Below are 13627 nucleotides of genomic sequence, written 5' to 3'. Positions count from 1 at the left end.
AGGCAACTCCAGCCCATCTCATCCAGCAGAGCTCACACATTGACCACTGCAGATAAAGGCAGGCAGAGAGATAAAACAGAGGGACGAGACTAAAGTTAAACAACCTTCACTAGAGAAGGTGGAAATAGAGGAAAGGAGACAGGGCTTCAAATATTTTGACGCCAAGAATTGTGTGTCAAGGTCTTAAAGGTCATACACACGAACATATGATGACACTGCAATTATTGTACAGCAACAGCTGCTGACAGGACACAAAGTTTCTGTCATGCTTCATGTTTTTTCTCTTCCTTCATTGCCCTTCCTTCCCTCAAACATCAACATTAATTTCTGTTCCTTCTTTTCATTATTTTTCCGTCTTTTTTCACCTCTGCCCATCTGTTTTGCTGTTGTGCACGACTTTTTTGTTGCAATGATGCAAACTTTAAGTAAAAATCAGCTTTACATGAAGTTTTAAGATTATTTTTTTCTCTACAAGTTATCTGTGAAATACATTTTTTTAACAGTGATCAAGTCTGAAAAGCATATTCCTAAATATTTTGCCAAAATATTAATGCTCACTAGGGATAGCTGTAAATTACACAATTTTATGTTTTACTGCCAGGCTTAGTGTCGATAATTGTGACATTTTTGGGCAGTTTAGTTGCTAAAAATCCCTCTGGAGTTTATTGTCACTTTACCACAGTATGAACTGTAGCCTACATCTGATTAAAAAGGTACTTTAGTCAGGTGATGTCACTTTTCAAGATAAGCTTCCTGAAAAAAAGAGGCAGCTTTCACAGGACAGATCAGGATTTTGCACAATAATTCCATCCAGTGCAATGTTGTCCATTTGACTTTTTGGTTTTTGTGTTTAATCTTGTGTGTGGATTCTTTAATCTGCTGTGTTTATAAGTAATATGTCTGCTGTTCACCTCTAGAACAGAACACAAGCTGGAATGATTTAACCATAAAGTTAACAAAAAAGTGGTTCAAAGGTGACTAGCTTTCAAGATAATTGTCCAGACTGTTACAACAGTGACATGGTGTCACTGGAGTTGCCAAGAAAACACACAAAGCATCATGTGAGGATCCCTTGATTTTGCACAGATGTCTGTTGCAGGATTTTGCAAAGCTAAACATCTGAAAGATAAAGATGACTGTCGACTTTGTACATTTGGTGATAGTGGAATACAGTCGAACATGGCGGCTCGATAAGGCTTTATGCTGACTGGTTCTTAACTGTGGAGTGAAAAAGGATTTTGAAGGATTGGAACATTTCTCAGACACAAGATTCAATCAAAATAAAATAAAATAAAGATCAACAGTTTATTCTCTCTCAAAACTTTATTTCAGCAATGCACATATCTGGATGATCACTGTCAGTATTCATCCCTCTTTTCATACATAAAAATATATTGACAAAGGCACTCTACAGACGTACTCCGCAAGGGAAAGAGCAAAATCAGAATGATGATGACAAACAGAGAAATACAACTAAATGATCTACGAGTCCCATTTCGTGCCTGCAGCTGGAGACTTTCCAGCGAGACGGTGACATCAGAGGCATCTCATTGGTGGATTCGGTGAGGAGACATGTGGCCAGCCAGATGCAGGAACCTGAGGATGATGTCACCGGGGTCACTGCCTTCGAATTGGCTGCTTTGGTCGTCTCCTTCCTCCTCGATGAGGCAGGATTGGTCTGTGGTGCAGCTCTCTGTGGCAGCGATTTCACAACAGAAGAGGGAAAAAAAAGGATGAAGGAGGAGTTATTACTAAGTTTACGATCATCTGATGTTGCAACTTTACGCTTAACATCAGGCTGTTATCAGGATTTATGACCATGAACCAGAGAGCAAACGCTCCATGACTGAAGCAGACCTATTAATGTGAAGTCATGTTGTGTGCTAAACTGCACTCAGAATTTGAAGATATATGCAGCTCTTAGAAGAGTCAACCTTCTAATTCTGGTGGTTTTGGTAAAACAGCATGAAAATCTATCAAAAACAACTTTCTCACACCACAGAAGCAGTGATCTGTCCTATTTAGCTAAATCAAACCTTATCACAGAAAAACAGATACTAGACAGCATGTAGTGTGTAGTGCAGTAATCTGACATAGTGCTGCTATTCCTTTTACTGAAGTAAATGATGGAAACACTTGATGCACCGCTGCTCTTATATACGTGAGGATTTTCTAACCTGCATCACAGCAGAGTCCTGAAGCAGCACAGCGTCCTCCCTCAGATCCGCAGGGTCGTCCTCCTGCCTGGCAGGGAGTCAGCAGGTAGTTCTCCTCCACACAGTGAGCTGTTTCTGGGGAGCCCAGCAGGCAGCCGAGACCCTCCCCACAGCAGATACCTGGGCCGAAGCAGCGGCCCCTGTCTCCAGGGCCACAGGACATGCACTGGAGGAGCAAAGAAATGATTATTTATGGCTTTATCTAGGATGACACCAAAACTGAAGACTTTGCAGATCAGTTCTATCAATTCTTCAAACTATATACCAATTTAGTTCCATTTATAACTCAAATCTTTAATATGCAGCTGCCGTGATGCAAATTAGTTCATCCTAAAGGAGCGATTCCTCATCTCAAGTGTCGAAGGTCAGAGGGGGTCGACTGTGAAGCCCTTCAGTGCAAATTTGTGAAGTGTAACTTAAAAATCTCCAACAAAAATTTGCCATTTTGATCTGAATTTAAAAAATTCAACTTGTTTAAGTGATGTTTGATTTTAAAAAAAGAGATAAACAGCTTACTTTCCGCAGCGGGGCATCTATGATGGACCTCTTCCCACCAATAGGACAGTTGGAGATGTAACAGGCTGAGCATACAGACAGAAGGAAAAGAAAGCAGACGGGCACAGCAGCTCCGGTCATTTCTGCAAAGTGAAAGAATGACAAAAAACAGATTTAGTAAGGCCCGACTACAAAATCTAATCTAGACAAATACTCAGAGCAAATGCACTCACTTGATGCTTCAAGTAGTCGTTTGAGATGCTCCAAGGTGATTGCTGAGTTCTCAGTTCTGCATTGAACATGGTGCCACTGACATGTCTTATATACTTCCACAGCGCCTTTTGAGAGTGACGCAAAAACCCAAAAGCCACTTAGAAATCTTTAATGAGTCTGTCTTAGTTACTGTCACCTCCAGAGATTAAGCTGACCACTGGGCACTCCTGGGTCAAAGGGCCAGCCAGTTGTGTGGCCTGGTTTTGCTTCTTACCATTGAGAATGATTAGAGAAGGGCTCATGGTGCGTGACTGTGCATGTTAGAGTAGGTGGGAAAGTCAGAGAGGTCAACAAGAGCATGTGTGGATGAAATTAGTCAAAGTGGACACGAGGATGGTGCGACTTAGAGCTATTTCTTCAAAGAAAAGGAGATATATTTCAAGGGTTTTCCTCCACATCGAGTATCTTCTGTCTGGTCCATCCGGCCTCAACTGAACAAACCAACATGGCTGCTCAGGAGGCCATGTTTTTTTGTACAATAAATGTTTGTAAACAAACACAAAGATGATGAAAGGTGACCCACACAGGCACACACATCTACAAATCTCCCTCTCCATTAATAAATTCCTTAATTCCTCACAGGAATTGACGCACACATCGTCCAGGTCTGAGGTTAATTGGTCTCATGAGTTAATTAACACAGCTAATGATCGACCACAACCCATAAAAGACAGGTTCACCGTTTCAATGATATGAGCTCAATTACTGCAGCTTCCCTCCTGATTTACTAACCGCCACCTCATCTCAATTAAAAAAGAGTTGATAACATTGTCTTTGTTCGCCAACTTCTGCGCCAAAAGAAAGGATGTTTAGATTTCACACCTGGGAATCATAAAACACAACTGCAGCCATCATATGAAGACAAATAAGTAATAAGTGACAATGAACCACTCTTGCCTCCTAGTGGCTGTGCTTACACATTTCATCTATTTGTGCATTCAGGTTGTTTTTTTATTGCTGGTTTGTTTTCATCTGTCATGCTTTTGCAGGAGGTGGACAAAATAGCAGAAATACTTATTAAGTAACACTGAGCATCTGTTACAAGAACGCTGCAAAAAAAAAGCAACAAAAAAATTAGCATTGAGAAAGAAAAAATAAAGCAAAAAGAAAAAAAAACTGCACATCATAAATCTTACAGGGTTGATTTTCTGCTGAATTGCATTATATTATGCAGTGCTTTTGTTACGGTGCACATCCCTCTGTGATAAACACCATGCTCCAAACAACTGATACACACTTTATCTGCTGGAACCTAAATGATTTAAAACGTCTTTAACAGGAATATTTTATATATGCTGTTCACCAGCTCAGACTCTTTTTTATCTTATCTTTTTATTCATTCATACATATAAAAGCTGTCATTCTGCGTGTGCATTTCTTGGAGCTGGATGAACAGACAGAGCTGCACGGTTTTAAGAGACAGATCATCTTCCATCATAGCATGTCACCTCACAGCTGTTAAACCTTCAAACTGCATTGTTTTCTGGTGAAACATCAGATCTCGCCTCCTCACGTTCCTCCATACGCTGTGCAAATCCCTATTTCATAGAGAAATGGAGATGTCTATCTAGCGTTTCCTTATTTTTCTGCAGGAAGGCACTAGGCTTGTTGACTTCCTCTCCCCTCCCTTCCTTCCTTCTCTCCGAAGGTACTCATCTGAAAAATGAGAACAAAGTGATTGTTCCTGTTCTCTTTCTTAAGTCACTTCAAATGCTATCCGTGGACGGGCGGCTCATTGTCAGGAGAGTTGCAGTGCGAGCAGGAGGGAGAGAAAACACAGGTACAGGTACACCAGCAGCAGCTGCAGCAGCACTCCAGCAACAGCATCACAGAAAACACACTCAGCCGGTAAGTTGCACACACACACACACACACACACACACACACACACACACACACACACACACACTCTGCTGCACGCTCACACACTTGCATGGCAGCGACTGGCACATGAGGAGGGGCTTCGTTTTAATGGATTGTTTGGAATGCATGGTGTGGCAAGAATAGGCTGGGGTCTCTGCTGCACGGAGCAACTTAAGTGGGAGAAGTGAGGAGGATAAAAGAACAAGAGAGCATCTGAAACAGGCTGAAAAGGAAATATTGAAAACTTCACCCTGCGTCTGAAGCTGCTAGAAATCCTGAAAAGAATGAAAAACATTCTTCTTACATTCTGCATGTGGTTTATGTTTTCTAGACTTCTCTAATTGTTTATTTACACCCAAATTTTTCTGGCATTGTAACTTCTAGCATTTGCTTGTTTTCATGGAGTGTCACACTGATTCTGAGTTTTCAAAGTATGCTCTTGTAGAAGCTAGTTGACTCAGTTATTTTATTTAAATGGGGATTTGTTGATTTATCTGCTAGTTTTGCTCATCTTTATGTTATACTCAAACCATTTTCTCAGCATGACTTGGAGAAATTCGCCGCTGAAATCCTTGAGTTGGTGAACAGTCAAATGAAATAAAACGTTCTGCTTTGGGAATCAGTTAAGAATTCGAGACATTTGTTAAACAAATATGTTAAAATATGCCTCAGTTGCAGCTTTTTAGTTATGAACAATTGCTGCTTTTCTTTAACTTTTGTGATAGTAAGCAGAACATCTTTAAGATTTGGATTTGACATTTAATCTAAATTTTCACCATTTTCTGACAATTTTTGACCAAATCCAAAAAATACCTGCAGATTAATTCACCTTGAAATGTATCTTAAATTACAGCCCTATTTCTGTTTTAATGTGCATTTTGAGTGTAATATTATATAGGAAGAATAGTTGTAGCATCTGCAAAACAACAATAGAGATGTAACCTGTGACAGACAATCAAGCTGAACTTGTGGTCATGTTTGCAGTGGATTGATAAAGGTCTGAAGTTTCTCATTGATAAGCACTGAACTGTTTACAGGAATAGAATATGTGCAACACTATTCTGAATGTCATGCAGAAGTAAGACAGTTCCCCTCTGACTATCAGCATCTTTTCATACATGACCATCATCTACACTAAAGCCTCCACACACAAACTGTAAACGGAGATGCAACGTACAGCTGTAAACCATCTGAACATCACAGTTTCGAGGTTATAGGTTATTTAATTGCAGCACATGCAGAGACGTGGATTAAACATCAAGCATCAGTGGGGGAGAAAAAGGGGAAGCTCAGTGTAGCTATCAGTAAAAAAAAAAAAAAAAGATGAACAGAGCAGAGAATAAAGAGAAATCTAGAAGCGAGAAGTGTGCTGGAGGTAGAGGTGAACATTCCACACATAACTTCCTAATTTCTGCAAGAAGGAGATCTGTGAGAAAGGAAGAAGTGAAAGGTTTCAGGTCCAACACTGAAAGGTGTGGGTGTCGACGCCTCGCTGCATTCCTTCCACAGGAATCTTCAGAGAAACAGTTTCATCTCATAAATAGAAACTATAGATAAGGTCACTGCATGTACTTTTGTCATCTGTTTCTCTAATGATGCGTCTGGTATCGAGGCTGGACGTCTAACAAAGCAAAGGCAGAATGTAAATTTACTGACGAACTTAGTTTATATAAAAATTTGAGGCTTTTGCTTAGTTATTTTATAGTTAGTTTTACTCTCTATTACATTTCAGAGGAAAATTCAGTATCTTCTGCTCTGTTACATTTGCTGATAGCTAAAGTTGCCAAATATTTTTCAGATTAAAATCTGCATTTTTGGGGATGGGACTTCTTACAAAAATCCAAGTTCTCTTTTGGGAGAACCCTGTGACTAGACTACCAAACTGTAAATGCGCTGGTATGATAATGCTTGTACACTGATGCATCAGTATTTCCATATATTGTGACACATTAGTCGTGGGGACAGTTTTTATGAAGTGCTTTTACTTTTGAGACTTCACGTACATTTTGCTGAAAATACTCCTGTTTTTACTTGAGTAAGATGTTGAGTAACAACTTTTACTTGCACTTGAGTAGCTTTGGTTCTGGTTATTTATATGTAAAAGAGAGCTGCACCAATTCAGTGTTTACAGTGTTGCACTCCAGTGACATTGTCAAGCTCACTATGGACAGTATGCACAAATTGCTGGGGCAGAATCGTCTTTTTTTTATTTAAAGTATTTGTTTTATGTTCCATCTATATAACAAGATTGATGTTACACTAATAGAGGCCAATGTAGATCTATCATTAATGTTTAAAATTGCTGGGCATTTAACCACTTACTATCCATTTTTTTTGCAGATAGAAGATGGAAAAAGACACGCTAAACTTCTCACCAGGAAGAAGTCCTACTCTCAGAGAGGAGCTCAGACAGACATCTCAGCGCAGTTTCTACCTACGTCCAGCTCCACTTTATATCAAACCCCCAAAATTCTCCCCTTCCAGATACCCCACCAGAGACACATACAGTGCATTCAGCCCACCGTCTTTCTTTCCCATGCTGGGTCCCGGTTATGTCCAAAGGGAAGGATCCCACAAACGCAAAAGAACCCCTTTCAAAGTGGATGCCCAAGGAGGTGAAGCTCCAGACAGGGAGGCCGAGGAGGCAGAAGAAAGCAGCAGCAAGAAGACTGTGGACCTCTCCCACATACCCTTCTCCCTCCCACCTCGCCCCATTCTCTCCCCATCTGCAAAACCCAGCCCTGGCATGATTGAGCTCAACAGACTGCAGCTTCACCACAGATCTCCAGGTATAAATCTACCTGTGCAGGTGAAACAGGAGCCTCTCAGTCCTTCTCCTGTTTGGCCTCCATCTCCTCTCCTTCTCCACCCTCCCTACTTCCCGCCTCTCCACCACAGCCTCCTCCCTTACCCCTTCTTCATGCCTGGGCCCGTCATGCACCTCCCCCCCGGTGCTTTCTACCCCAGAGAGGACATCAGCTCCGGTCCCCGTGATGGAGCTCCTCGAGGCGGGTCGACCAGCGCTGAGAAGCTCGGCCTCAACATTCACGTGGACGACAGCTACTACGTGGATGTCGGAGGCGACCAGAAGCGCTGGAAGTGTCGGATGTGTGAGAAGTCCTACACCTCCAAGTACAACCTTGTCACCCACATCCTGGGCCACAATGGCATCAAGCCACATGGCTGCCACCTGTGTGGGAAGCTGTTCAAACAGCTGAGCCACCTGCACACACACCTGCTCACACATCAGGGCATGAGGCCTCACAAGTGCCAGGTTTGCCACAAGGCCTTCACCCAGACCAGCCATCTGAAGAGACACATGATGCAGCACAGCGACGTCAAGCCGTACAGGTAAATCAGGTGCACTGGTTGCTTTTGTGGCTCTTTTTTGTCACAATTTTCCTTCTCGTATTCACTTTTTCTGCACCTCCAGCTGTAGCATTTGTGGTCGAGGGTTTGCGTATCCCAGTGAGCTTCGTGCACACGAGCTGAAGCATGAAAAGGGTCAAGAGAATGTATGCGTGGAGTGTGGTCTGGACTTCCCCACGTTGGCTCAGCTGAAGAGGCACCTGACTGTCCATCGTGGTCCCACCCTGTACAGGTGAGCTCAAAATCCTTCATCTCTAAGCTGAATCCATCAATAAACCTTGTTTGTACACTTAATTTTGGTTACGGTTGATTTGATGAGCTTTGAAAGTAATTTTTTTTTTTCAAAATTTAACCTCTGAACCACACCTGGTTGTCTGTTTCACCTCCTTCCAGCCTCCATGCTATGCTAACCACCTGCTTGCAGTAACTTCAAATATAATGAACAAATAAGAGTGTGGTTTCAGTTGTCTCATCGTAGCTTTCATCTATCAACAAGAGGGTGCATTTGCCAGTGTTGAACTCCAGCTTTAACATTTCTGCTTCTCTGCAGGTGTGCAGAATGCCAGAAGACTTTCCAGTATCCCAGTCAGCTTCAGAATCACATGATGAAACACAAAGACATCCGACCGTACATCTGCAGCGAGTGTGGGATGGAGTTCATCCAGTCTCACCACCTGAAACAGCACACGCTCACTCACAAAGTAGGTTTAAAAACAAAAGGAGGAAAAAGACGCAGAATTTTCTGAATGCTTATTGACAGGAGTTGGACACAAAAACATGGATTTTTTTTTGGCATCAAACGGAGTTATCAGTTTTTGCTGTCATGTCAAGATGTTTATTCCTGCTCCATATTTTGGATAGTGAAGATGGGTGAAAGAGTTTGGACACCAGCCTAACAGGTTGTTTTGGCAGCTGTCTCGGAGCAATTTCCCTTCAAATCTGGCTCGTGCAGCTAATTTTAACTCCTTAACATCCAGTTTTTATCCTTTATTCCCCTTTTAATGACTATAGAGTAAGAAGAAGCACATGATTCCACATTTTTCTTGATGTACATGTGATGTATTTGCTAAATTTTAATGTTTAGACTACTCTATGAAATGTATGCATCATTTTATACACATCTACCCACAGTACTGCCTGGTTTAGTTGGTACTGGTGGAAAGCTTGTGCTCTGTAACACAATTGAAAACGGGATAAACAAACCAGAATTTTACGCAAAAGACTGATTCTTCTGTCTCAGTGCCACTACATTCACATCCTCTTATTCTTCAGGGGGTGAAGGAGCACAAGTGCCGCATCTGTGGTCGTGAGTTCACCCTGTTGGCCAACATGAAGCGACACGTCCTCATCCACACCAACATACGAGCCTACCAGTGCCACATGTGCTTCAAGAGTTTCGTCCAAAAGCAGACTCTCAAGGCTCACATGATCGTCCACTCAGACATCAAGCCATACAAATGCAAGGTTGGTCAAATTTGGCACGTCAGATGTGACTGTTTGGGTTGTGCTGTGAACTTCGATTCCTCTTTCGTTTCACTGATTAAAGGCACAGTTCGACATTTTGTTGAATACTCTTATGTGTGTGTGCATGGCGAATAAAATTGTCCTTCCAAAAAACACGACAGAAACAAGTTTCAGCAAAAGTCTGAAAGTGACAATGCCATTTAGTGATCATATGACTTTTGTCTGTCGAGAACTGAGGAAATATTTTCAGTGATGCTTTTATAGAGTAACAAAGTCTATACAAGGAGGATATTTATACATTTATACAAACAAAAAACATGGTAGTTTCAGATAGTTGACTGCTTTTTCCCCCTTTGCTAAACAGCAGTCATTGCAATTTTTTGTTAACCGTGACCCTGTTATCATTCTTTAACCTTATGTCAGCACAATGACAAAACTCCACTTTTTACACCTGAATGCAACCAAATCTTAACACCTACTCTACCAGATCAGTTTTTTTTTCTTTGCACCACTCTTAAAAGCAAAGACAAATAATGCTGCCCTACAGATAGAGGTGTCAAATCAAATTGTGCTTCAGTGACCTTAGTAAAGGGCATTTGCAAACACTTTTTTTTGTCATTTACTGTAATTTGCAGGAGTTTAGTTAATTATGAAACTTCCATCAAGGCAAGCTGTAAGCTTAGCTTAACATAAACACTGAAAATAAGAGGAAACAGCAAGCATAGATGTATTTGACGGTAATTAATCCACCTACCAGCGCCTCTAAAGCTCAAAAATTAACATCTGATATTTAATTTGCTTATTCCATAGCAGAGAAGTAGTATGTTGCAGAGTTACGGGGTGTTTTTTAAAAAAAAATCTTTGCAAAAAACCAGGATCACCTGTTTTCAGTCTTCATGCTAAAACTAATCAGCTGTTTGCATCTCACTTTGGAGTCGCATCAGTCTTCTCATGAATAAGTGTATTTTGCAATAAATGCATCAAGACCCAAAGTGCTACCTCTTATGATGATTATTGTTGTTATTATTATTATTCGTTCATCACCACATCCAGGAAGCAGACCTGAAATATTTAGTTTTAGCTGCTATTAAAGGCTTTTCCCACTTTTCTGGAGCGTCTGTTTTGACCTTGGTGTTTGCTGCGAGGTCTGAGACGATGACCAGATAGCAGAGAGGCTGAGGGGAGGAGTGGGAGCCTCCTTGTCCATAGGAAGGATATCGCCGCACAAACTGCCTCTCTAACAATGGTCCCCCAGCCTCCCCGGAGAACAGGGCCCGCAAATAGATTTCATCTCGCTTTCTCTGCTGCTGGAGGGAGCTTCCTGTTTTCTCACGGTCCTCTTGGACAGTTTACAGTCCCTCTCTCCTCCTGAAGGAAAGGACCACCCTAATAAAAAAGAATGCAGAGGAAGGACAGCGCAGGAGCTGCCCTTCCCTGTTCTCCTCCTGGCCCCGTCTCAATGTTGCTTCCTCTCTCTGTGTCTCTCTCGTTCTGTTTTTCTTGCATGTCGGGGAGAGAGAGAGGGGGGAAGACAGAGAGGAAAAGAGGAAAATAAGGATGGAGGGAGGGAGAAAGGGGCGTCTGGGTGTGGGTTTTGTGTCTATGTATATCTGAATGCACATTCATTCATGATTACGTGTAGCTCTGCAACTCGCATTCCCAGAAAATTAGTCATCGAACAAAGGAGACCTCGCAGAGAAAAAAAAACAATAGCTGGTTGTTGTTGGCCTATTGTTTCTGAATCCTGGTGTGTGTTTACTACAGCCACTGGAGAAGAATATTTACTCGACTACTATAATCAAGTGCAATTTTGAGTTTTAACAGTTTTTGCTAGTTATAAAGCTTCATTCCACTTCACATTAGATGAAAATATTCAGTTATTTTATTCACACAACTGCATTTTTGGACAGCTTTAGTCAATAGGAATTCCCAGAATAATTTACAAACACAAACAGCTATCAACCTCTATATGCACTCTAAAGCATCTGTGTTTTACAAAAGTCTCAACACTTTATAAAATATTTATTAATGATACATTTGTGCTTCTACTAATGTTTAGCATTTTGGTTAATGTGCTTGTTTACTTTCTGAGACATTCTGGCAGAAATACAATTAAAGCAAGCAGTGGCTGTTTAGTTTAACTTTGCTTATAGACGGGAAACTGGAGGAAACAGCAAACCAGGCTCTAAAATCCACCTACCAGCATTAGGAAAACTCAATAATCATCACTCATTTATTTAATCCCTGCAACAGTAAAATGGGTTATATGTGACTTCTGATGGCATCTTACTTGATTGTGCACTTCTCTGGCTTCTCTTTCAGCTTTGTGGGAAGGAGTTCAACAGGATGCACAACCTAATGGGCCACATGCATCTCCACTCAGACAGCAAACCCTTCAAATGCCTCTACTGCCCGAGCAAGTTCACGCTGAAGGGAAACCTCACCAGACACATGAAGGTCAAACATGGAGTCATGGACAGAGGGCTGGATGAAAGATGTAAGGGTGCACATATGGTAGATATTGTGCATTTTTGCAAAGTTTTCTGATGTAATAATCTTCCTTTTCTTTGATTTCAGTGTTTCGGCAAAGAGGCCGGTTCTGCCTGTCCACTCCAATGGGTCTCCTCACCCACTTCAGCCAAGAGGAGCCCTTTGACCTCTCCCAGAAGCCCCCTGGTCTGCCCAGCCTCCGCCTCTCCCAGTCTGATGGCGAGAGCGTCCCGGGAAGCTCCTGCCAAGAGGAGGACGAGGAGAGTTTGTACAGAAGGAGTCAGTACAGCCCTGAGGTGGACCAGCATGAACCGGCAGGCGAAGAGCAGTACATCCCTGAGCTGGAGGAGAGAGGACCGAGCAAGACTCAGAAACAACAGAAGTACCAGCAAAGTTTAGAGGATGAGACGTTTGAGAGGGAGTCAGCAGCAGAGGGAGAATCTGTAGATCGTAGAGAGAACCTCGTGCATTTCTCACAGTCTGATGAGTCTGATGCAGAGCTAGGCGAGCAGGCGTATCACCACGAACCCGTCCGTACAGAGTCATTCGACTACGACTCTGTTTCAGAACTAGACGATCATCAGGAAGAGCTAGATGAGGAAAGCAAACATGAGTCGGATGGCTTTTATGAGGCCATCGATGTAGCAGAGACAAACTAGAAAAGACTGGAGGCAGATTTGGTGAAATAGTGGCACACAAGTGAATTTACGGGTGAAAATGAACGAACGAACAAACAATGAGATAAACTAGTCGAAGAATGAGAAGAAGATGCAGGATTCAGGGAATGTTGATGTGTTTCTGAACAGGAAAATGGAGAGGATGTTCAGCCGACACTCCCCTGAGGAGAACGGAAAATGTGTAGGTCTCTAAACATGACTGACGATAGAGGATGTGATCTGGTAGCTTACCACAGAAAAAAGAAAGACGAACATATCATGTCTATTTACAGAGCAAAAAAATACAGATAAACTAAAACACAAAGCTGTGAAGCACACTGCATGTACATACACTGATAAATAGTCACTGACAGTTGGTTTGTGTGGATTTTTGGGCGGAACCATACTATTTTTGTACATAAAATGCGAAAGTATATTTAATGGTTTAGTTTTTTACAAATCATTTTTCAATGTTCACTTAAATATGCAACTTTTACTGTCTAATCTATGATTCCAAATCAAAACTGTATTATTGCAGAAACCATTGTGCATGCTTTCTTGTTTGTAGAACGAGTAAACATCCAACTTACTGAGTGTAATAAGTTTTTGACTAAGCTTGAGTGTTTTTATGAACTTAACTGTGATTTCCCCCACCCTAAATGTTGGAATTGTTTATCTATATGCCTTTTCTATTTCATTTTTGAATGGCATGTCTGTATTTTCATGTATGTCAGACTAATTGCAGTGATCTGATTGTGATTCTGCTGAATAAATACTGAAATAAAAGCTTGAACGCATCAA

The 13627-nt window shown here is 41.6% G+C and overlaps 2 protein-coding genes across 2 annotated transcripts; one reads left to right on the top strand and one right to left on the bottom strand.

Moving 5' to 3' along the window:
* Window positions 1-1304: 1304 nt before the first annotated feature.
* Window positions 1305-3075, bottom strand: LOC110961494 (isotocin-neurophysin IT 1-like). The gene is made up of 4 exons (XM_051950278.1): window positions 2945-3075; window positions 2733-2854; window positions 2178-2382; window positions 1305-1693 (listed from the first exon to the last, which is right to left on the bottom strand). The coding sequence occupies exons 2-4, from the start codon at window positions 2850-2852 to the stop codon at window positions 1548-1550; spliced, it is 471 nt and encodes a 156-aa protein (XP_051806238.1). The 5' UTR covers window positions 2853-2854; window positions 2945-3075; the 3' UTR covers window positions 1305-1547.
* Window positions 3076-4684: 1609 nt separating this feature from the next.
* On the top strand, window positions 4685-13627 carry znf366 (zinc finger protein 366). The gene is made up of 7 exons (XM_022209134.2): window positions 4685-4832; window positions 7188-8198; window positions 8281-8448; window positions 8767-8917; window positions 9489-9680; window positions 12003-12177; window positions 12258-13627. Exons 2-7 carry the CDS (start codon window positions 7195-7197, stop codon window positions 12827-12829), a joined length of 2262 nt encoding a protein of 753 aa, XP_022064826.1. The 5' UTR covers window positions 4685-4832; window positions 7188-7194; the 3' UTR covers window positions 12830-13627.

Source organism: Acanthochromis polyacanthus, chromosome 7 (genome assembly GCF_021347895.1).
Source record: "Acanthochromis polyacanthus isolate Apoly-LR-REF ecotype Palm Island chromosome 7, KAUST_Apoly_ChrSc, whole genome shotgun sequence".
NCBI classification, from domain to species: Eukaryota; Metazoa; Chordata; class Actinopteri; family Pomacentridae; genus Acanthochromis; species Acanthochromis polyacanthus.
The sequence above is the reverse complement of the archived record's forward strand: the minus strand, read 5'-3'. Positions and strand labels throughout refer to the sequence as shown.

What these genes read in the sequence shown, in the direction of transcription:
- LOC110961494 (XM_051950278.1), bottom strand. Translation starts at nt 2,852, where the DNA reads ATGACCGGAGCTGCTGTGCCCGTCTGCTTTCTTTTCCTTCTGTCTGTA. An exon ending in TAGATGCCCCGCTGCGGAAA is followed by an intron (nt 2,383 to 2,732) that starts GTAAGCTGTTTA and finishes TTGCTCCTCCAG; the next exon opens with TGCATGTCCTGTGGCCCTGG. An exon ending in AGGACTCTGCTGTGATGCAG is followed by an intron (nt 1,694 to 2,177) that starts GTTAGAAAATCC and finishes TCGCTGCCACAG; the next exon opens with AGAGCTGCACCACAGACCAA.
- znf366 (XM_022209134.2), top strand. Translation starts at nt 7,195, where the DNA reads ATGGAAAAAGACACGCTAAACTTCTCACCAGGAAGAAGTCCTACTCTC. An exon ending in AGCGACGTCAAGCCGTACAG is followed by an intron (nt 8,199 to 8,280) that starts GTAAATCAGGTG and finishes CTGCACCTCCAG; the next exon opens with CTGTAGCATTTGTGGTCGAG. An exon ending in CAGAGGGCTGGATGAAAGAT is followed by an intron (nt 12,178 to 12,257) that starts GTAAGGGTGCAC and finishes CTTTGATTTCAG; the next exon opens with TGTTTCGGCAAAGAGGCCGG.